Source organism: Pleuronectes platessa, chromosome 8 (genome assembly GCF_947347685.1).
Source record: "Pleuronectes platessa chromosome 8, fPlePla1.1, whole genome shotgun sequence".
Lineage (NCBI taxonomy): Eukaryota > Metazoa > Chordata > Actinopteri > Pleuronectiformes > Pleuronectidae > Pleuronectes > Pleuronectes platessa.
Genome location: NC_070633.1, coordinates 9,387,293 through 9,411,815, shown reverse-complemented (window position 1 = coordinate 9,411,815; position 24,523 = coordinate 9,387,293). Strand labels below are relative to the sequence as shown.

Below are 24,523 nucleotides of genomic sequence, written 5' to 3'. Positions count from 1 at the left end.
TCCTGCCCTCCTTTCAGAGGTGTTTGGGATCATCTGGTGCAGAGGACATATAGTTCCAGCCATGTGCATCTCTCTGTGTGTAACACACACATGCATGCATAGAAACACACTGCATTGCACACACAGCTGTTTGTTCAAGGTGACCTCTGTGACTGGTAACTAAGACAAGTAGTAATCAAAAGGCTAAATCAGTATCTACTATAGTCAATGTTCTCAACTGTAACACCTCCTCTTGAGTTTAACTTGGTGCTTTATCTTCATTTCATGCTGATTTTCTTCTCTCCTTTCTTACCCTGCAGAGAGTCCTCTCCAGGTGCTCATCTTAAAATCTGGCCCTCATCTCGGGCCTGAGTGGACGGGTGCTCCCCCCTCAGTAGAGAGCACCATGACCCAGGAGGGGCAGGCTCTGCCCTCTCCCACCCCATCAGAGAACCCAGCAGAGGCCAGTGCAACCACCACCACCGACTCACCCACAGAGACCCCCAACCTGACTGAGCAGGACAAGCCGGGGGCCGAGGAGGGGAAACAACAAGAGGAGATCAGAGAAGGGGATGAGGAGGCACAGGGGGAGACACATGGGGAAGGAGAGGGGAGAGCAGAAGCAGAGGAGGGGGAGTTGAAAGAGGGGAGGTTAGATAGCAGTGGAGGTGAAGATCAGCAGACAGATGGAGGGGTGGAGGGAGAGAGGGAAGGCACAAGAGTGGATGGATGCAGAAATTCTGAGGCAATCTCAACAAGGGAAGAGGCAGCAGCACATGAGGTGGAAGAGATGAAAGAGGAAGAGGAGGGGAAAGATAATGAAGAGATGCAACTGTCGACAGAGGAGGCAACACACCCTCAACAAGCTGGGCGGTCAGTTCACTAAATCTTCTTTACTGTCGCACTCTCTCCACATATATTCTGTACTGCTGTCAGGGCATGGGAATCTTGTGCCTATATCTCTTTGTGACTTTATGTTAAAGTGTGATCTAAAATTATGAAACTGTCTTACCCCTTAGTTATTTACAAATGAGCTGTTAAATCTACGATTCATTAGCTTTTATCCCAAAAACCGAAAGATAAACCCACATATCCACACCTTGTTTTCTTACAGATTACATGATATAGTAACCCAAGTCTTTTGTGGTTGTGAAGACTGTGTTTATGTTTTCCACTGACGTCTCAATACATGCCACTTTTACAAACTGAATATTTTCAATGGAATAGTATTTCCTGAGTGTGGTTTTGTAGTACATCATTAGTGTAATAACTAAATGGAAAAAAAGCCTATACTGAAAAGAAAACAAACAGAGCAAAAATGCTAATTTTTTTAAGCTGGAAGATCCAGTCACCAATTTTCTAACCGCTTTAAAGTAGCAGTGTGTGTGTGTGTGTTTGTGTGAGCATGTGTGGGTGTTTGTGTGAGCATGTGTGGGTGTTTGTGTGTGCGAGCATATGTGTGGGGAGAGGGGAGTTGAAAATTGCAGCTGTGGCAGAAAAACATGTCTGTTGACTTGTGCTTTGCTGAATTACATGAAATAGCAGAGCATAGCATGAAATAGCATAAGAACATAGTATAACATAGCACAGAATATTTTACATAAAAAGGATAAGATAGCGTAAAATAATGTAACGTCAGCAGCAAACACACTGAAGCTTTACAATAGATTCACAGTCTCTTAAATGAAAGGTATGAAACAGCGGAGGGCACATGAGCTTTGCAGCCATACAAAGATAGACAAATTGGACTGTGCTTCTTCATCTCTCATCTTGCTTCAGGTGTCAGTGTGGCTATTCAAGCTGAAATATTTGCCCATTGTGCATTCTCCTGAATAAAAAATAATTTCAGAATTGAATATCTTCTTTACATGAGAACCAATCTCAATAAAGACACTGCCATATGTTTAACTCATAAGCTAAATATAATCCCCCATGCTTCTATCCCTCTTGTTGATACAGACTTGCAAACGGCATAGGTGGGAATGAAGACGAAGATGAAGCTGGTGAGGAGGAAGGAGGAGAGGAAGCAGGGACTCATACAAACTTGGATGCTTTCAGCTCTAACTTTGAGATGAATGTAGAACAAGCTGGTACAGAAGTGGAGGAAGAGGAGGAAGAGGTCCAGACAGAGGGAGATGGAAGAGGAACCCAGGACAGTTTCAGCTCGGCATTCGAGCAGATTGTTGAGCAGGTTGACGTTCAGGAGCAAGACGAGGAGGAAGAGGACAGGGAGTGTGAGGAGGAGAGGGAGAAAGGTAGGGTGGACAACAAAGATGGCTTCAGCTCCACGTTCGAGCGCATCGTGGAGTCCGCCCTGCTGAGGGGGGGAACCTGCTACAGCAGTCTGGACTCTCTGGATGTGCTGTCACTCACAGACGAGACAGACAGCTGTGTCAGCTTCGAGGCGCCACTGACACCGCTCATCCAACAGAGGGCGCTGTTACAGGGCCCTGAACCTTTGGAGCTGGAGCTTGAAACCGTTCAGGAGCAAGAAGGGGCTGAGGCTGGACCAGATGCCCCAGGTGCTGGAGAGACCACTGTCCGTGGAGGTGGAGCTTTGGCAGCAGGAGGAAGCCCACTGAGGACCACCATAACAGGGAGCAGATCAGAGTTTGTGCTGAGCCAGCCTGGACGCTGGGCTATACCTAATGGATACCATGCAGATTCCCAGGGAGCCATTGAGGGTTGTGGAGCCATGATCAATTCTCTCAGGTAAGGAGGAAGCCAATTTTTGGTATGTTTAGATATTTGAATGTTTTTACAGCGTCCAGTGTCCTTAAGCAAAAGGTGAGTTTTTAAATCAATTAGATAATCCTCCTTACCAGGTTGGATTCAGTGGAAGGTAGAGGCGATGTTATCAGTGTGCATAGGTGTCTCACAGAGTCTTATTTGATGTCAGCCCAAGTAGTCACCAAAGTAAGAAAATGGTCAAATCCTTGGTCTACGTAATACCAATTACATTTCTCAACTAGGACCTGAGGGGATCAAAACCACGTGGATTGCTCTTACTTGTGTTGTGATGCAAATAGCAAGAGTTTGGGTTTGCCTTATATTAGTCAATGCTTATGAATGGAATCTAAGTTATATGGTTATATGAGGTTTGGGCAATATATTGAAATCAATCATTGTATTGTTATTGAACCCTGGGATTCTTTTAAGACTTCTCTTTTCTCCTCTTCTTTTCAAATTAGAAATACAGATTACTCATTCAAAACTATTAATCAGTTTCTTTATGTCTTCCAAAGCACTTAATGTAAACCAGTTGTATTGATAATGTTTCACTCTTAGAGCAAAATGTTGATGTCAGAAGCACAGCAACTGGGATATTAATTAATTTGCCTGTGTTGTTCACCTCACAGCATCCCCACTGTGCTTCAAGCTCCATGTCTGAAACACATCTGAACTGGACTTTTAGGAGAATTTACTACATATCTCTCCTTTGAATCTTGAACGAAGGTTAATGTAAATTTAACTACCCCATCACTAATGGCAGATTTCAGCATGTGTCCTGCTGCACGTGAAGTCCTATAAGATGATGTGCCCTTGGCTTAACCAGCAGGTGGTGTGAGGCCAGCTGTGAGCCCTGAGAGAGAGGGGGCAGGGTGGTTAGCTGTGGGGGTGTTAAGGAAGAGGTCTTGCTGTTCAAATTGAAGTTGATTGTCCATATGTGCAAACTCAGAGGTCAGAGTAATGTTTGCCATTCCAAAGGAAAGGGTAAAAAAAAAAAATCTCAGCTCATGTTACTCAGGAGCAGCCGCAAGAAGAAACAGTTTAAGTGCATGGAAGGATAAGTCTGTGCACTCCAGCATTAATGCTGCACTGCCACAACAGACTGTAACAGCAGCAAGCAGACAGGAGAGCGCTTTACATTTCAATTTGAAGTCAGTGGGCCTGTTTAAGGTCGACCGTTGCATTGATGATGGAACAGCGTTGAGCCTGATAAAGCCCTCGCGCAGCAGCGGGCTCATGAAGCAGCCCTGCACATTGTCACAGGGGTATTCGCTTTATTCAACGATTTTGCTCAAAGCAAACTCGCACAATTGTGAGAGATAAGCCCAGTGCTGCTAAATTACACAAGGTTTATGCTTGAACATGGTCCTCCTGTGACTGGAAACAGAATGTGTTGGACTAGTGTGGTGGTTTCACGAGGGAACTAACATTTATAATGCATACAGTTGTATGGAAATAAGATGCAGCGTGCCCGTCAGCGTAATGAATCATCTCAGCAAGAGTGTCGCTCACTTTGTCTCTGATAGCCAGCTGATATTTATAACGGTGAGATTTTACGACACTGGGATATCTAATCCACTCTATCCATCTTTGCTTACACCCTGAGGAATTGTGGGAGTACAACAACAGCTGACAGTCCTTTTTTTATACATTTAATTATCTTAATTGCACTAAAGAGGGTTTGAAGAAGACAGCGCAGAGCCACCACAGATGAAATTGGTAGCGGGGGCCATATGGGAAAAGCCATGTAGTTTGAAATACATCCCTTTGCCTTGTTCCCCAGCACTGCCCCCCCCGCACAGTTTCTACAGCTACAAAACTACTGGAATGTCAAATAGATGCACAGACCTCCGAAACGATCTGCTCAGATAAATAAGATCCCTGGTGCTTCCACAGCACAGTTGGAGCTATGAGGGGACTTCAGGGTTTTGGACGTCGGCTCCCCTTCTCTTCCCTCTCTCTTTTTCTCTCTACCCCCCACCCCAGGCTACAGATGTTGTCCCTTAAGCACGGTCTTGCTTCCTGACCGCCAGTGCCAAGCTGAATGAGCTATTGTTTATGTCATGACATCATCGTCTTCAGCTTTCCTCCGCCCAGCAGGGTCTTAGAGTCAATGTGTGTGTGTGTGTGTAAGTGAGCGATTATTACTCTATACTAGCCAGCTTGCCAGACATTTGAGCACTTAAGTCTAGAGTGGATACATCTGCTAGTCCGTCTTAAAGGGACAGCTGTACTTTCTAAAGTATCCAATTTAATCCATTTAGGTTTTTACGACATGGAAAAGGGAAAAGTAACAAGCATTAGTACAAATCACAGTGTACTTAAAAAAAAAAATGTTTTCATGCTTATCAAGCTTCAATTTAACCTCTTTTTATTAGAATGAGAACAACACTGCATTAGCTTTTTACTTCTTTTACAGATTTTTAAGAGCTCAGGCTTCCAACGAAAATGAAGTAGTATGCATGTAGCTTCAGCTAATTGGGAATAGACAGGTTGTAAATTCTATTTTATAATTCACACCTTAAAAGCGGTTGGGGTTCACGTCAATAAGGTGAACAGGTGTTTCAAAGCAACAATTATTACTTATAAAAGATATAAAAAGCTGCCTGCTGTGCTGTTTTTCAGCTAAATATCTACTACCATCATCCATTTGAGTGTATAGATGCATTTCCTTGTGTTCCATCTCTCTTTCTCTCCTTCCCTCTCGGCCTCTCCATCTCTTTGTTTGCTCCATCTCACCTCCTGCCTCTATTCATTTCTCCTCTTTATCTGTCTTATCTCACTCCATCTCATCTCCCGTCATCCCCCTCACCTTCCCCCTCCTTCATTCCATTTCCCCTGCTCCCCTGTCCCGCTGCTGCCACTGTTTCTTATCTCTCACTCCTTTACCTCTCTCTCTCGCCTGCGGGTAACCGCAGAAATGGCACTCTTAGACATTTTGGCACCTCTGCATCATGGACAACTAGTTATTTGTCCTGCAGGGCAGAGCAGCTGCAGGGCGATGGATTCAAAATGGCAGGTCAGTCAGTCAGTGATCTTTGCGGACATCTAGTTTGTTTATGGATCAATCAATCAGTTTGTTTGTCTGTCATTTAAATGAATGTTCAGATTTGATTTTCTCCATTCGTCACCTATGTTTTTCTGCCATTGCTTCACTCAAGCAATTTTACATTTTACATTACATTTCCCATTGAAGTTTTGGGTTGGATTGTTACCATTTTCCTCCAACCAACTTTTACCAATTTCAGCCTAGCATTTAACATTGCTAATTACCTATGAACACAAAGTGCAGCTGATGCTAATTGTACCATCATTCGTTTTTGCTCGATAAGCGCATGTCTATTAGGTCTGGGCTGTTTGCTTGGCCTCTGGTAACGCTGGCTCCCGCTTACTTTCTGAAATCGCAAAACTGACCTGTAGTTATTGAGCTACGGCAAGTTAACACTGGCTGCTCAACTCAGTACCCGGAACCCAAAAGCGGAGAATGAGTTGCCTTCACCATTGTTGGGAACACGCTGATGAAGCCCAGCCGTGGCTACTTCCTGTTTGTTCAAAGTTTAATATTGAAATTTAGTTACGTGTCCAAGTTAAACCAAATTCAACACCGCACTTCCATGGGCCCTTTCTTTTACATTTTAGAGAGATTTGGACACAAACTGAACTATAGGATGAAGTCCAATTTAGACCCGGTGACAGCACTGGATGAAAACCGACTAGACACAATTCTTCCTGATTTGTGTTTAAATCCATTTGCAATAATTATTTTAGTGTGATACAAACTAGGGGACCTACACTGTCGTCCTTACAGCCAAATGGCGTTTGAAGCCTTCCTTTGATCCAATGCTGGATATTCAGTTCAGATAAATAAGAGTCTAAGAACAAAGATATTGTGTTTGCAGCTCTGACGATGACCACATGATAACAGTGTAACTTTTGACAAAAATGACACCACTGTCAAGACAGAGAGTAGTGTGTCTTCTCAGGAAAGCACTGTCATGTTGAACGGTGCAGTTAGATCAGCACATACGTCTGAAAACACTGCAAATGCTCTGTTAGTGACTCCTCAATCAGTTTGTGAACGTCTTAACATGAATTAAACTGAGACAGTTTCCATGTCATACATCACTTATAATTATTACTTCCACCAAGGAGGTTATGTTTTCACCCCTGTCAGTCTGTATGTCTGTTGGTTTGTTGGTACGCAAGATTAAATAAAAACTACTGGACTGATTACCATGAAACTTAATGCAGTATAGGTCAGGGAAGAATTCACAAAATATTGGTGCAGATCTGGATAGGGGTGATCTAGAATTTATTTCCTCAGATAATTATTAATGGCTTTTGGTTGAAAGAAGTCATGTTCAGGGGACTGATATTTATGAATCTGAATCTTGTCAATTGAAATAAGGCTCTGTAATGGGAATGTTGGAGCTTGGCGGAGGTATGCGCTCTCTGAGTGCCCCCTCTAGTCAAGGTGATGTTTCTTTACAGATTTTTTTGTCAACTCTTGGAAACAGAAAGAAACACTACTGGTTTTCATCAAATCCAAAATATTCAAACTGATTCAGATGGCTTTCAGAATTTGCATTAATGTGTTCTTACATCCCGAGTGGAAGCACACTCTCCGAAATCCAGGCTTCAACTTTCATAACAGACAGAGCTTTGATGATGCCCTGGGTGGAGAGACGAAACCTAATCTTACCTCAGCCAACCTCCCCCTGTAGATGCACTGTCTGCTGATTATTCTGACAATCTCTGGATAAAGGATGTAAAGTAGGCGGCTGGCCACAGGGATAAAAAGAAAAACACTGGCGAGTATTGCAGATGCTGCCCACATGCCATCTAACACATTGGAATAAGAGGTGAAGGTTTTATTTCCAAACAGACAATGATGCTGCAGTTCAGGAATCTTATTCAACAAACTGGCTTTTTAGTTCCGACGTGTTTCAGTCAGGACATAGTTTATCAGCTCAGTCAGGTAGTACCTCTGTAAGCTTAGTTAGTCAAACAGTCAGTTCCTTCAGATGAGTTATGTCCCGGCTTTCTGTGGAAGCATCACTGACGTTTAAGCTTAACCTTAATCCACAGAGGCTGCCAACACTGCCATGAAAACACACTGTCTGACCATCATACTATCGGTCTGTCTGTCTATCTTGCAGACTACTATAACACATAGCCAGCCAGTTCTAGCCAGTTGAATGCATGTGATAATGGAAAGTGCAGTGTAGCATCCAGAAACACAAACTAGCGCACACAGAGAAATGCTCAACAACAAGGACACTGACACTGAATCGCCTCTTTCACACATCAAAGCGCAAACTAATAAAAGTCATGGCATGGGAAGAATATCATACAGTATCAAAATATTAAATTATACATATCTTCTTATTGATGTGCATGTGTGCAGTATTGCTGGCCGCACATTTGCATGTATGCACGTGTCCCTATGTGTATTTGTTTAGAAAACGTGCTGTGAGTGAATTGCACGGTCCTCCCCGTGGCTTGTGAGCCCGCCAGATCTAAGCCCAGGCAGAGCAGATAAAAGCCAAACGCAGTTGTTTCCATATCAGAGAAGCAGCTCTGCCGTGTGCACTAATCTCTTTCATATACACTGTCGAGTGCAGAAACGCAATCACACACAGAGAGAAAAGGGGACACATGGACCAGCATTATGCATGCGTAAACTAAACTGTGCATAACACTCTGGATTTTTCTCTTTTTCTGTGTCTCTGTGACATGCACAGACCACAGACACACACACACACACACACACACACACACACACACACACACAAACACATCTTTCGGGATGTCACTGTGGGAATAAAACCCTTTGCGTGGCTCTATAACGGTGCTGAAACATCCCGCAGATTATCCTCTCCTGGCTCTCACTCCGGCAGCGATATGACTCACATACACACACACACACACACACACACACACACACACACACACACACACACACACACACACACACACACACACGCACACACACACACACACACACACACAAACACACACACACACACACACACACAAATACACATGCAGAATCACAAGTAGTAATACATACACATCATTTTTCCCCCTAACCACAGACAGACAATCACCAACCGAATAATTATAGCACTGACAGATTTATCCCTGTGTATTTATAGCTCGACTGAATGTTTCATGACACATCCCACTGTCTTAATATTCCAATGACTGTTTTGGCTGAATGAGGCTCCTCAGACCACAGGGTTCACTTGTCTGAGCCGTCTGTCAGCACTTCCTGTATGCATTCAGTGGAAGTTGAGCCAGCACTGTAAAACATTTGCATCTGACTTCATTTTGAATGCTTTTCTGGTTTAGCTGTATGAATCTGTAGATCAGATTTTTGTCAGATCAAGATGTTGTTGTTGTGTTCAGTGTTTCAGTCCCACACCTGAACCCAATTTGTCTGACTCGGCTGAAAGAGGTCACCATTGTCTATTGTCTGCCACTTTGTGGGTGTTTTGGGTTCCTTTTGTGGGTGCGTGTGTGCAATAAGAAGACAGAGAGAAAGAAAGAGAAAGAAACAAAATATACTGGAATATTTAAGATTAGTGGTATCTGGCTAAATTTAAAAAAGCTTTGACAAGCCTTAAGTCTGCAGTATAATCTGTAATTTATCTTAAATGAATTGATTTTAAACATCAGTAGTGGTATTGACTGTAATATTACAACTACATGTAACAAAAATAGTTACACTCGTGTATTTTGAATTTAAATTCTCTCCCCTAATTAGACATTATAGTTGTAATATAAGGTTAAATAATACCGTAAAGTAGGTTTGACCTCTGAACATGTTCTGAGGAAGTCAGATGTTCTGAGGAAGGGAGATTTTATGAATGGTGGCACCTTGAAAAGAACGGAAATGGACACACTGATGGCAGTCTGTCAATTATAAAAAAATCATTGAAAGAACAGTTCATAATTTGTGAGTTTACTGACACAAGAGGTGCATGACCAGCTACATCACAAAGCTTTAATGACACTATATATGTTTGTTATGGAGGTGTAGGAACATCATTGTTGCTGTTGTGAGTTGTCTTCCGTGACTTGTTTTGTATTGACTTTATTAGTTCCTGCAGATGACACATCTGGATGACCACTTCAACTACTTTCTGATTCTAGTTCTGGCAACATGAAAGCATGCCTGACTGACAGGGAAGCACAAAATAAGGACTCCTTTTAATAGAATGCAAAAAAAAACATCTGTCTTGTGTGTCCTCTTGTGGGTAACTGCAGAGGCTGAATCAGTTTTTCCCTTCTGTTGGCTGCTATGAGAAGATCACATCTGTGCAAGTACAGGTTTATAAATTCAGCTGTCCACCGTGTACAAATGATGAAGGTTATCCATGAGTCATGGGGGTAAAAACACTGATGTGTTACCAGCATTCAGGAGAGAATTCAGGTCTCATTTCATCACTAAAGATCTGTGTTGTTACCGTCAAGGAAATGTAGTCATTGTTGTATGCTCCTAATCATCTGCAGGCTTTTAATCAGGTTGCAGTGAATGCCTCATTGAGGTCTGAAAATCCCAATGAAACCTTTGCCTCAGTTACATCCACCACTGACTAATTGTTGTACTTTTGACCCTCCAGCTGCATGCACACTTTTTCTGTTGGAGCATAGTTTTAACTTTTCATTAAAAATAGGTAGTTTGGTCTTTTACAGTGCAAGTTAGCTTCACCCGGTCTATATCACAGACTGTATATAAAGATGGACAACATGTCTTCTCTTCCTCCCACATTCCAGAAATCAAACCAAATATCCCGTATACGAACTCACTTGGTACCAGAGTTTACACGATACACGCACTCGAACAATCCGTCAGTCTTAGCTGTCAATCAGTACATTTCACCTTGTTTTCAATGCATCAAATAACTAAATAAAACCAAACAAACAAAGCCACCATCACAGAACTGCACTAAATATACCTGTCTCCTTGATCGGTGTACCCTGTACAACACTCCGCTCCATATACTGGAACACTTACTTCACATCATATGTGATATGTGTTAATATAAACCATATTGATATTATATATAATTTATACAATAATATTGTCTTTTGCACTCTCTGTCTACATATTCTTACACTCTTATCACTGTTTAACAATAACATTACCATCATATCATCAGTAGAGAAAAGTGAATTTAAGTGATTAAATGTGAACCGCTAAAGACCCGTTTCCACTGGTCAAAAAACCCTCTCACACCAATGACATCTGGTTTTTGTCTGCAATGGGAATGCATACAATCGGGGCCGTGCCAATGGACTCTGCAGTAGACTCAGGTTTTGATCAGCTCCGGATTCAATCGGCAGTGATGAAACGTGAATGCTCTCATTTATTTTTAAACGTTTATGTGTTGAGGCTGCAACTTGTGTAGTACCAGTTCCCGGTGTGTTCATGCCATCAAACATGACTCACCAGGAACCAAAACAGAAAGATAAACCTTAATGTCCCTTTTTCTATCGAGTTAACCCACGTTTAAATCACCCGTGTTTGGCTGTAGAACAGGCATAATGTGGGGGAGGTGGGATTTATGACCTGTACTGCAGCCAGCCACCAGGAGGCGGTTAAAAGGCTTTGGCTTCACTTTTAGGGAGCACTCAAGTCGTCCACCTTTATATACCTACGGTCTACGTCTGAATCTCGTGAGGCATGATGAATGAATACATTTCAATGATGCACAGAAATAGCCTTGTGCAGGGATGGCTGGAGAAAGCAGCCTGTTGAGGGAACGTCAGGAAACGTCCCGTTGATATTGACCTGGTCTGCTCGCAGCCCCTCACTTTAACCCAGAGGAAGTGCTGTTGGCTGAGACACACAGGGCCATTGTGAAGCCACCACTACGAACTAATTCATCAGGAAAAAGTCGCTCCGCCCCTGACATCCTCTCCTGCGAGGAGCGCTCACTCAGCCAACAAACTTCAAGGAAAAGAACTCCACGCTCCTGCCCTGGTGACGCTGCGGCGGATCAGCGCAACACTCCGATCGATCATCACCATCGTTTATTGGCTGTGATTACACGATGAGTTGATTTCCGCTCTGTAGACGTCAGACCGGGCCTGAGGTGAAGTAACAGACCGGAGCGATGCAGTCTTTAACGGCGGCTGGAGGATGAGGCGCTGGGTCCGTGGCGCGCATTCGACCGCTGATCCAAGATCCTGAGAGACGATCATGTGGAAAGCGGAATATGACGTTCACTTCGACTTTCTGCTGAATCTCCTGTGAGTGTTACACGTCCTCACACCAGAGGTAGCTGTAGGTTTCGCTTCCAATGGGTGGGAACATTAATGTAATGCTGCGTGGCAAAAAGGAAATAGTGAGGCAGCTTTAACTTTACTCTGAGGAAAATCTACATGGTACGTCTAAAGTATTTCCGTAGAGACTTTAACCTTTGAAGTCTTAAAAGTATCGTTTTATTTTACATATCATTTGATGTATCCATAAGAAAGAAAGAAACAAAGAAAGAAAGTTCTTGTCAATCACTGCTGAGGATTTAAAGAAGATCTTTCTGATTTCAGAATCAGAAAGATCTTACTGTCACTATACTTTGGTACAGAGGAATGGGAAGAGATAGATTTATTTATTAAAATATAAAATATAAGCATCTAATAAAAATATCCTACAAAGAGTAGTAGCAGCAAGACATTCCATCCTATCTTGATTTCATCATATCTTTATCTGTACTTATTGGATTGTATTGCATGTACTAATGAGTTATGGGATTCATAAGCACTACATGTATTACAAAGTGATACAGAGGTTAGGGGTGCAACTAGCAATTATTTAGAGTATCACTTATTCAGTTGTTTTTGTGATTAATCTATTCTATGAACATTCACGTAATTGATGAGTTCATGAAATGTCAGAATATAAAGACTAGTACCCATCACAAGCTCTTAAAGCTCAAGGCGATGTTTTAAAACTGTTTATGTCCAACCAACAGTTCAAATGACAAATATAACATTTTATTATTTATTAGGTTTTATTAAGTTTATTAAATCCTCTGTGTAATTTACTTTTATAGGGGTTTTTTAATTCACCAAATAAGAGCACTAATGTTGTATTCAGTGCTTACAATGACTATATTCTGAAAAGGATTTAAAAAAAGATAAATACAATCTTTGATTTTGAGACTATGTATGTATGTATATATACTAAATATTGTCTTATCCATTTACTGTTGAAGAACGTATGTAGTCAGTTATTGTTTCAGCTTTATTATGGATTTGTAGCAATACTCAACCTAGAAATGTCCTTGTTGCTCACAAACTACTACTTTTTATAAGGATCTTAAATATTTTGAACTGCAACTAGCAGTTTTGAAGACATTATGTCCATAAAATACAGTTTGGCCTTGCCTGATGTACCATCACTGTCAACAGCTCTCAAACAAAAAAGACCCCAAACAAGATGCAAAAAACTAAATGTGCTGGTAATGTGATTGGTTGACCATCAGTTAACCAATATAGTTGGTTCAATGACCAGAACACTAGTTGAATGTAAGCCAGAGTCAGATTTTGTCACTGTATTTGTCTTTTTTTACATTTAACATTCCAGTGTTGCAACAGTGTTTTTGTTTTGATTGTACGTACAGGCCGCAGCAGATAACACGACTTAAAAACTGACAAACATGAAGTTCCTCCACTGAATGTTTGTGTTTCGAAAGTATGTCTACTGTACTCTGTTGACTGCAAATCAGTGTTTACGAAAATGAAAGAAACATCTGTCATCAAACAGAGTTTCATAATCCAGGTAATCCCGTAATTGTTAATTACGCTTGCAGCCAATGCCAATGAGACCCTCCCCTTCACAAACACACACACACACACACACACACACACACACACACACACACACACACACACACACACCTTGCATGCAAGACACACCTGGTAGGTGTGGTTGGTGAACAGCTAAAAAGATTAACACGTGACTCACTGGCCTGCACAATCATGCTGCCAATCTCTGACACACTGGCGCACACAGACAGTGGTCACAGTGGCGGCGGCAGCGTGTGGCCTGGGGATATAGAATTGCGACTTTGGATGGACAAATAGATATATTGTGTGCCACTTGGCCATCAGCAACGCTAAGTGTTTTGACACAAAAAGCTCTCTCTAGATAACTGACACTTCATATTGTGTCTCTCTCACTAGAACTTTGTGTTTGTGTTTCATAGTGTGTGTATGTTTGTGTGTATATTCTGTTTCTGCCAGACGGGTGGGGGAGCGTCGGGGGAGCACAGCATCGTTTTAGCCTCGTGACTGATATGAGATCTGAATGATTTATGAGGCCTCTCCGAAGTCTTGTGAATTAATACAGTCAGACAAGTGAAAGCAATTTCACTGCAGACACACAGACAGATATTGTTTTGACGGTTCACCACTCACTCGTTTTATTTATGCATCCATGTGTCGGGCATTCGTGTAACATGTACAGGCTATATTCCTTTCCATCAATTTTTCTAGGCTTGTCTGGGTCTCGAGGGGGATCCTGCGTCTTTTACCCAGATTAGGTGGGATATGCAGTCCATTGAGCATGTTATGGTACTGCCCAGGGTTCTCCTCTCTGAGGGACGTGTCCAGAAGACCTCTGGAGGGATCTGTACAGGAAGCATCTTAATCAGATCCCGAGACCACCTCAGCTGGCTCCTTCTCCCGACCAAAAAGCAGTGAGTTTACTCCTTCCGGATATACAGCACAGGCCCCCCACCCTGTCCCTGAGGATGAGCCCTGGTACGCTGCAAATCACAAATCAACCGGCTTTCCCTTGACTCTTAACTTCAGTCTGGTTGTCATTCTTGGCAGCAGTGCTCAGCCACAATATGGTGAAGGAGTTTGCGTGACCCACCTTGTCACAGTTGAGGGGCTTATGTGTCCACCTGACCCTGGGACCTGGGTTGTTGGTGGCAGAAGTACATTACGGGGTGTCCCAGGGCAAATTGCTCCAAGGTCAGGGGCCAGATGAAGAGTAATTCTGAGAAGCCAATGAATCAGCCAAGACAGGGAAGTGTAACCTTGCCTAGAGCAGGGGAAGCAGGGCCCTTTGAAGAGGTCAGCTTTAAGGGTGTTGTGCATAGTCAGCCATTCAGCATGTGAAGGGAGGGGCCTGACTCCTGACCACGACAACTGACTGTTTTTTGTGTGTTTTGTTTATTTGCAGCTTTTTGCTTTGTCACACCAGTTTGTGAATAGCAGCATCGGAGTACTCGACTGTGATTCTTTGTAATTGTAGCACAGGGCACCTTGGCTTCCGCTGTATCCATGGTAACCAGCAAACTCCTTGCAACAGAAGCGTGTAATGTATTGAATTTGCGAGGGTAATGCAATTGGGCTGATCAAATTATGCAAAAAACATCTGAATCATCCGGTGGGATTGCTGACAGAGACACACAGATGCACACTCAAATAAGACAAATGGGGAAATGGCTTTTAGACTGATGGAAGTGAATTAGTATGTGCTTTCTACAGAAATATAACACAAAAATTGGCACTTTTTGGGGGGATATTTGCTGAGTTAATCTTAATTCAGATTTCTTTTTACCCTGTTTGTTAAAATGATATTTCTTTAGCAGCTGAGTGGCACGAATGTGTAAATAAAATTCAAAGTTTTTTTTTAATAGTAAAAATACGATGTGACCAATTGAGGCAAAAAAACGTTGCTCCCTTCACAGAAAGTGAAGGGACAGAAGTACCAGAACATTTAACCTTGTAATCAAAAACAAACCCTCTGCAATAAGGATTTAAGGTCTAAATAAAAAATGCTAATTGACTTCCTACTGAAGTAAACAACGTGATGCAGAGCAGCTCACCCGTCTTCATCGAACCTCCTTACTAAGTCATAAATAAATAAGTAGGGAACTAACTAATACTCTGCATCAATCTTCTCTGTTCTGTTGATGGCACTTAAACAGTTATGGGAGAGTGTGAGCTCTCGTTCTGATCAGATGGTTCATCGGACTGTGTCATGTAGTGCCACACTGCAGGAGTGGCCTTATTAGCTCCGCCGTGGAGGTTTTCACCCCTGTCCATTTGTATTTGCCCAAAACTATTGGAAAGGAAACTTGGTGGAAGGATGTGGTGCTGCTTGATTGAATATAAGGGGACTGTTAGGTCTTGGTGGAGGTACGAGCTCTTATGAGTGCTATTCTAGAGTATCTATGTAAAAAGGGCCAGTTCACTAGTTGTGACAGGAAGATTAGTACTTCTCAGCCAGTGAAATCTAGTTGTACCGTATAAGGCCTCCTGTGACTCAGATTTTTGTGTTTTGAGAAAATTACCCTGCTCATGTTGTTACTGGTCAGGGTTTGGCTCAGTTGGGGCATTGTATTTCAAATATATCACACAAAGCATGTGTGACTGCAGGATTTGAACTATGTGAGCATTTTCTAATCAGGGTGGATCTAATAAAATATGGTTGCATTATGGGAAATGTAGGATCTATAGTTTTTGAGGCTTGACCCATACTAGAGACTTAAGGACAACCATAGATACACGATGCATTTCCACTTCCTGTTACTATTCAGAGATGAAACCAAATTATCCCAGATTTGAACCCTGCAATGTCGTGCATTTAGAGCCAGAGTCTTTGCAGTAGTTAGTGGAGGATGTAGGGAGGTTGTGCCGATACAAACACTTGACCAGCCAGTCAGTTTATATGGCCTCAATAACTAATTAAGGCCGTCACGTTGTGTATCTTTATATACAGTCGATGGTCAGAGCATGTACGCCACTGCTGATTCAATAGTTTGTTATCCTTTTAGTCTCACAACTTAATGAAGATCCTAATTCTAAAAAAAAAAGAAGCATTTGTTTGTTTATTAGTCAGCAGGATTACACAAAGTCTACTGCATGGATTACCATGACACTTGGTGGAAGGATGTAGTACGACTCAGGGCAGAACTCATGAAACATTTCTTGTGGATCTGGATCAGGATGAGATCTAGGAATCTGTTTCACTTTCTTTATCATTGAAACATAGGATGTTTTTTCAACATTTTCAAATCAGGAGTGTTAAGGAGACTGCTATTTATTGTTGCATGTAATGTGGTGCATATCCAATTAACAATCTGGACCCAGTGAATTTAAATGCAGTTTCTAAGGGGAATGTTGGGCCTTGGCTCTATTGAACTCTACTGACTGTGATTTTAAGTTTCTATTCAGGTAAGAGAGCAAGTGGAATCAAAACATATTTTCTGTTAATGTTAGAAAGTGCTTTAAAACAACATTTATGGCAGCTGTTGGAAATCTAGTGAAGCCGGAAATAACCTGGACAGAGGCTGTTTACATAATCATCACTAGTTGTTTTTGAATGCATTTCACTTTGAGACATAGCTGCGTATATTGAGAACAGTTGCAGTGTCAAAGTTAGACAGTATATCTTAAAGTACAAATAGTTCGAGAACATCTGTCTATTCATGCAGACCGTGCAAGTCATTACTTGGCAGTGGGAGCTGGAGGCTCACTCTCATGTCCTCAACTGTCTGGAGACAGAATTTCTCTTTTCTTCAACCTTAACTAATCCTGCTAGAATTGTTCGGTCTTTCATAGAAACGCCCTGCTGCTTACTCACACAGATACACCAATTGCCATCCAGTTATAGTCAATGAGCAGGAAACAAACAATTAACTTGTTCTGTAAAAGGTTGGGTGATGTGCTTGGAGGGAGGGGTATAGGGGTTGTTGAAGCCAGACAGAGAGAGAGAGAGCGTTACTTGGGACCTAAAAAATGAAAAGCTTAGGCCTCAACTTCTCCGTGACATTTGCCTGAAATAGGAGGATGGAAGAGAAGAAAGGAGCGATTCGTTTTTATATCACAGTACTTAAATTCAGATCATGTTGGAAGTTAACAGTGTGAGATTGCAGAAGGTTAAATCTGTGTCAGCATTATAATAATCAGTTCCACTGCATTAAAGCAGGACATTAAGTGACAGTGAAAGTGGGTCAGTGTCAAAAGAAGTGATTTAAAGCTCATTCTACTTTTGTTCGTGTGTATGTCTTTATGTTATTGAGTTCCACTCTCAGCAGTTCAGTTTCCTATTCTTAATTCAATGTGCTCTATTCATTAACCTGGGCACCTTGCTTGTTTGTGTGTGTTTGTGTATGTCTGTTTGTCTGTCCGTCCCCCTCCTCCAGTGATGCCAGCCTCACAGACGGCCTGTCTGACTCGGAGGAGTGTAATTTGGGCAGTCTGGAGCATTTGGAGCGCGGCAGCACCGACACTCTGGCCAATGGCTGCCGAGCCGACTATGAGGCCGCCAAGAGGCTTGCCAAGCGCCTCTATCACCTCGAGGGCTTCAAACGCTGTGACGTGGCCAGACACCTGGGCAAGAAGTGAGCATGCACTAACACACACAAACAGAAACACGAGAGCACATTGTCTGCTAATAGACGGAGAATTCACCAGAAACTGGAGAACATTTTTACTTAGCTGTTCAATATATATGAGACGCAAAGATGTAAAATGATAGAAACACGTGAAGAGAATATGCTTAATCTTTAAAGCCTTGTGAAAAAACATTTATACAACACTATCATCCCTTGTCACTGCCACGTTGATGTGCTGATTCTCTCTCTCTCTGTCTCTCTCTCTCTCTCTCTCTCTCTCTCTCTCTCTCTCTCTCTCTCTCTCTCTCTCTCTCTCTCTCTCTCTCTCTCTCGCTCTCTTTCCCTCTGTGTCTCTGTCTCTCTCTCCCCTTGCAGTAATGACTTCAGCCAATTGGTGGCTTCAGAGTACCTGAGTTTCTTCGATCTCTCTGGCCTGTCTCTGGATCGAGCCCTGAGGTAAAGACATTGTGCCATTTATCGCAATGAATGGTTAATTGTGAGGTTTCTGAAGAAATAAGGGACAGAACAGAAAAGCGTGGGTGGGAGGTAAACATCGTGAGAGGGTCAGCTATGTGTGTGTGTGTATAATTTGTAATATTGTAGATAGAAATGCAACAAAAAAATGTCCTTTGTCGCAACGTGAGCCAAACATTTAGCTGGGGTGTCTCTGTATTTGATCGAGTCGGTGTCGCTTCCTCATCTCCTCTGCGACGTTTACACTCACACACAAAGGCTGGCCCCGCCCCCTCTCACTCACACACGAACAGTGACGCAGGGATGAGGGAGAAGAGGCGGTGAACGAGGGCAAACAGTGGTGACAAAAACTGTGAATACAGAGTTTCCACGACAGACAGCTTATACCAAACGAATTGTGCCACTGCTTCGGTATGAGAGCAGACGCAGCGGGTTGGTTTGTGCCATGTCAGAGTCTTTGACTGAGTGTCCTCGCTCCACTCTCCTGCTCACTTCACACATAAACAATAAACACCAACAGTAATTACACGTTAATAGGACCTGAATAACAACCTAACACAAGTCAAAGCTCATGTAAATCATAATCATCCAATTTTGTTCACTGAGAAGGTAACATAGAGCCAAGGAGTCAATTTTATTTACTGTTTTGTTTATGTGTGGTTCATTTTAAAATTTATTCAGGATATTTTAATATTTTTAATTCTCATTCAAATGGTAGACTGAATATTCTTTATAATTAAGTTATTTGTTCTTTCAAACGATGAACTTGCATGATTATGCTGTAATATTATTATATCAGTGGTAGAAAATGGTTTACAAATGATAACATTTAACAATAAAAAAATGCAATAGTTTCTGGGACATAATATTTTCCAACAAAATTTGTTGTAGTGACAGGCCTACTGTAAAACCTTTTTAATAATGCACATTAAAGCAAGTTAGAGTTTTTCTTTCACAGTTTATGACTTTAGTTCTCTGCGAATTTCTTTAATCATTACATTTATTTCCTCAAATTAATTATAAAACTGCGGATGTCAGTTTTTGCGTCATTTAAGATGTATTGTTGATGAATGTTCAGTCTAGTAAATAAAAAAACTAACTTGTCCAAAAGGATGTGTTCAATTCTTTTTATCCAACCAAACATTCAAATGCCCAAATGTATTATTTGCATGGAATGACGTGTGTAACAGAAGATATAGTGATGGATTACAGACGTGCAATGGGATTTGAGACAAAAAGACAAATTATTCAATCACCTTATAGCAGTAAACTACAGCAACTGTTGCTATTTTTCTCTGAGTACAATATTTCTTAATGTCTATAACAAAACTGTTAGATCAATTCTCAACAGATCTCATTTACATTGATAAAGTCATGTATGAGATGCATATCTGGGAAACATTTGACCTTGTGTTGTTTTTTATGTGACAGAAACTTCTTGAAGGCCTTTCCACTGATGGGAGAGACCCAGGAGAGAGAGAGGGTCCTGGTCCACTTCTCCAGACGCTTCTGCCTCTGCAACCCACACACATCCTCCTCAGAAGGTCAGAGCAGCGATGATGATGACACATTAACCTTAAATAATAAAAATGCCCCAACTGACTATTTTAGCAACTTTTATGAACTTCATGTCCAGTTTTTCCACTAGTACTTCTATTCAGCAGTAGTACTGTGTACTGCGGCCATGAGCGTGAGATGCTGGACCTGTATTTATGTGCATCAGTGGAGTAATAGGATTAAAATACATTCAAATTATTATAAACTGTTGTAATGTGTGTTTACATTTACTTAGCTTTGACATTTGATCCTGGAGGCCTTGATAGTTGTAATATTACAAAATGAAGACTGAAAAGCCTCATTACAGATATAATAAATTTAATGAGTCTGAATATACAAATAAGTTTGCAACTCATATGATCAGGATATTTATAAAACCCTTTTACTTTTACAATACCGTCACAATTTGTTGCACAATTTTGATGTATTTCCCAAAACTATGCTCCGTTAATGCTCAAGTTCTGATTATTACACCTTTTTTTATTGTAAGCCTATTTAGAAACTGTTATTATGATTCATTTTTTCCATATATTGAATCGAGCATGTGGGTCTTAAACATGTTAATGTATTTAAATGAAAACACTGATGTTCAATGCAGCTCTGCAGATGTGTTTTGTCTCTGCATTCATCATGAAGGAATGCGTGGCATTGCATTTCCGCGTTTGTGTGTTTGTGTGTGCCTGTGTGCAGTATGACATTTAACGGACCTCGACCATTTCCCTCTGCAGATGGAGCCCACACATTAACCTGTGCTCTCATGCTGCTTAACACTGACCTACATGGACATGTACGTACTCAACTTCTTTATCTTTTTAATTCAGCAGGTCTCCTTGTTTTCTAATCTGCACATAAAACAACACATTAAGAGAGTTGATTGTAAGAGTCGGCATTACTCCATTCACAACTTCATTCCACTCATCCATGTCCTTTCCCGCTCTCTCTGTCTACCCTTTCCTCTGTCACTCTCTATCCCTCTTTCTTCTGCGGCCTACTTTCTGACCTGTTTCTGTCTCCTCTCTCCTCAAATAGTCTCATCTGTTCAGTTTTAAACTGGAGCACTGTGGTCTGGGCAACACAACACTCCACATTATCATTGGTCCTGCTCTCTGGCTTTTCCTTGACCCTCCCGCCCTGTAGTACTTCTAGAGAATGTCCCTCCTCTAACTAATATCCTGTCTCTCTTTTCAATTTCCCTTCCCTCCTTTTCAAACCCTTCCCCCTGCTAACCAATTCTGGTCCCTGGTCTCTGTCTGCCCCTGCAGGTGGTAAGTATACCTAGAGTCCTAACATCTGTTTGTCCAACACCATTTAAGTCATACCTTTAAATGAAGAATACCCTTACAATCATTGTTATTCAGTGACAAAGAATCATTTGGGTGTATAAATATTTTTAATGTTCAGTTGTTGAGTTTGACGATGTAAAAATAAATTGCAGTATTGGTTCCCACATTATAAATTATTATTATAATTATACTACTACTAATAATAAAAAACACTAATTTCATGATATAAGGTTTTTGGGGTTTCACAGATTACTCAAGTAGTCAACTATCAAACCACTAGTCGACCAAGTGCTTCATTGTAGGCTAGTTGTTCATCTGTGGATTTAGCACGGTGCAGTAATGAAGCAGCCAACAACGAATCGGCTGCAGGGGGCGCAAGCAGTTGACGAGTCATAGTTGTCATGCTTGACCTTATCACTGAAGTGTGTGTTCTAAAGCAGCAGACATGTTGATAGAGCAGGAGCCACAATGAAACATGGTAGTACGACCAGATTCAGATGCATTTTGCAAAATCAACAGTTTGGAAATATAAGATAAAACCATCAGCTGCAATATGTATAAAGCTTTACCCACTTACAGCTAACGCTAGCTACAGCAAAGAAAGCGAGGAGAATCCTCAATAGAGTGGACCAACGTATCCCTCTCTCACACGTCTCCTATGATTTATTGATCAGCAGCTTATTTAAGGAATGGTTTACAGACACTAATGCAGTAGTCAAGAATCTCCTATGGGTTATAGAAATCCTCATTTTATAACATGAGTAATTGATATATATATTAAGAGTATACTGCCCTGCAGCCTTTACATAAATTAATTTAACTGAGTAGTTCATCCAGATAAAATAAAGCTGTTACATGTTTGTGGTTATAAACTGAAATATTTTGGGTGTTTTGTAATTTTACTAGAAAAGGGCTGTAACGTGGCCTCATCAGAAGAAAATGTGAATAATAAGGCCACAAACCAAATAAAGGTTTTTCTATGAGGGGTGAATTAAATCAGTTTCAGTTCCACATCTGTTGTTTATTAAGGTTAAAGAGCTGCTTCATGCAGAAAGACGCAGTAATACAGCCCCTCTAATGATGCCTTATAATTAGATGCATCATAAGTAGAGGCTAAAACACAAAGAAAGGTGTGGAAATCTGAGATTTACAAAGCTCAAACTGAGGCCCAACCTCACCCAACACCACTTCTATTAGACCTCCCGCAGCATGTGAGCGCCATTCAGTGGATGGTTGCAAAACTGCATCCAGGTCACTGCAGCTATAAGGGCTGAAATCATCAGGTGCTGGAATTTGTCAACGTCTGTGAATATTGTGCCAAGCAAAAACATTTTAAATTTTGCTGTATATGCACTCAAAAAGTTCAAGGCAAAAATTAAATTGATTCTTTATGTTGAAATGTCCTAAGCCTCCACAAACCAGAAGTTTGGGGGTTCAATCTCAGTCTCATACACATGCCAAATTGGCCTTGGGCAAGATACTGACCCCCAAATGGCCTCTGGTGGCTCTGCCTGCAGTGTGTGGGTTTTGTATGATAGAGAAAGTGCTATACCTAGATGCACTTTGTGAATGTGGGATATTATGGATGAATGGCAAAACTGCACTGTAAAGAGCTTTGAGTGGTCGTCAAGACTAGAAAAGCTTTCTATAAATACTGACCATTTACCATAAGTGATTGTCTTGATTGTTTGTGTCTGTTGGTTTCTCCTTACCTCAGAACATTGGGAAGAAGATGTCCTGCCAACAGTTTATCAGTAACCTAGACGGCCTCAACAACGGCAAAGACTTTCCCAAAGACTTATTAAAGGTACCGATCACATCCTGAGAGAACACGACTGAAGCTAAATCGGTCACCTTCCCCCTTTGTTTGTCTCTACATATTCAAATTAACAATTAATTATGGCTTCGTCTCCACAGGTTTTATATAACTCAATCAAGAATGAGAAGCTTGAGTGGGCAGTGTGAGTATAGCATTTTGTTTATCGACAGGAAAAGTCTTTGGCCTTTGCAAGTTTTCAGCAGTAAGCACCTTTGAATATGCGCTACTTAGGTTTATCTGAATGAGTGTTTGTGAATCTGCAGCGAGAAGGAAGAGCTGAGGAAGAGCCTGTCGGAGCTGGTGGAGGAGCAGTGCGAGGGCGGGTGCAAACGTGTTACCAGGGTAACGGACGGCAATAACCCTTTCATTGCAATCCCCATTTTCTTGAACGCCGTCACCTACAAACACGGAGTGCTGACCCGCAAGAGCCACGCTGACATGGATGGCAAACGCAGTGAGTTCATCTATAGAAACGCACACACACACACACACACACACACAAGGTTGACTTTTCAACTGCTCAATAAAGGTAATACAAAAGTTATTTAACCGAAGAGTTTTTTTGATCACCTTGTCCGCCCCCCCCAGCCCCGAGGGGTCGCCGCGGTTGGAAGAAGTTCTACGCGGTTCTGAAAGGGATGATCCTGTATCTCCAGAAGGTACGTCCTCTGCTCCGTTGCCATAGAAACACACCTCCTCCACCGCTGTCACTGCGGTGGTGGAGCCTCTAGCTGCTGTGTGTGTGTGTGTGTGTGTGTGTCTGATACAGAGAGTGTTAAGAGAGGAAATGAGGCATGGCTGCTACAGTGTGTGTTTGTCTCCCCCTGCTGGTAGGAAGTCTTCACTGTCCACATGTTCTCGAGAAACATTCAACCAGAAATAAATGAAAAAACGTAACACTGTTTTCCCTATATTTTACTATGGATTTGTGTTTAAAGAAGTGTTTGCTTTAATATACACTCTTCACAGCTGCTCTTCTTGAGGTCTCAGGCCTGTTTATGCTCTCATGTGCCAGCCATGATGTTATGAATGAAACATAACACCTTTGACCCCGGTTTATCTTGTCCTGCTAGGATGAGTACAAACCAGACGCTGACATATCAGAGGTGGACCTGAAGAACGCAGTGCGAATCCATCACTCGTTAGCCACTCGTGCCACTGACTACAGCAAGAGAGCCAACGTACTGAAGCTAAAAACGTCAGACTGGAGAGTGTATCTGCTGCAGGCCCCGTGAGTAGCTCAATCCATCACATAACAAACTATTTAAACTGAGGAATTTATCTTGTTTAAACTGGATACATTTGTCTTTCTGGTG

At 41.7% G+C, this 24,523-nt stretch overlaps 1 protein-coding gene across 2 annotated transcripts in view; it reads left to right on the top strand.

The window, feature by feature from the left end:
* Positions 1 to 24,523, top strand: part of psd2 (pleckstrin and Sec7 domain containing 2) — a 39,524-nt gene that overhangs the window by 10,362 nt on the left and 4,639 nt on the right. The window contains exons 2-12 of one of the 2 annotated variants that reach the window (XM_053428891.1): positions 300 to 852; positions 1,939 to 2,691; positions 17,883 to 18,080; positions 18,450 to 18,530; positions 19,980 to 20,092; positions 20,834 to 20,892; positions 23,106 to 23,195; positions 23,306 to 23,349; positions 23,471 to 23,661; positions 23,796 to 23,866; positions 24,281 to 24,438. In XM_053428891.1, coding sequence (XP_053284866.1) covers positions 386 to 852; positions 1,939 to 2,691; positions 17,883 to 18,080; positions 18,450 to 18,530; positions 19,980 to 20,092; positions 20,834 to 20,892; positions 23,106 to 23,195; positions 23,306 to 23,349; positions 23,471 to 23,661; positions 23,796 to 23,866; positions 24,281 to 24,438 — 2,225 coding nt within the window. In that variant the 5' untranslated portion in view covers positions 300 to 385. Of the gene's footprint in view, positions 1 to 299; positions 853 to 1,938; positions 2,692 to 11,540; positions 11,971 to 17,882; positions 18,081 to 18,449; positions 18,531 to 19,979; positions 20,093 to 20,833; positions 20,893 to 23,105; positions 23,196 to 23,305; positions 23,350 to 23,470; positions 23,662 to 23,795; positions 23,867 to 24,280; positions 24,439 to 24,523 lie in introns of those variants that run through there. The other variant, XM_053428892.1, reaches the window with a different exon arrangement.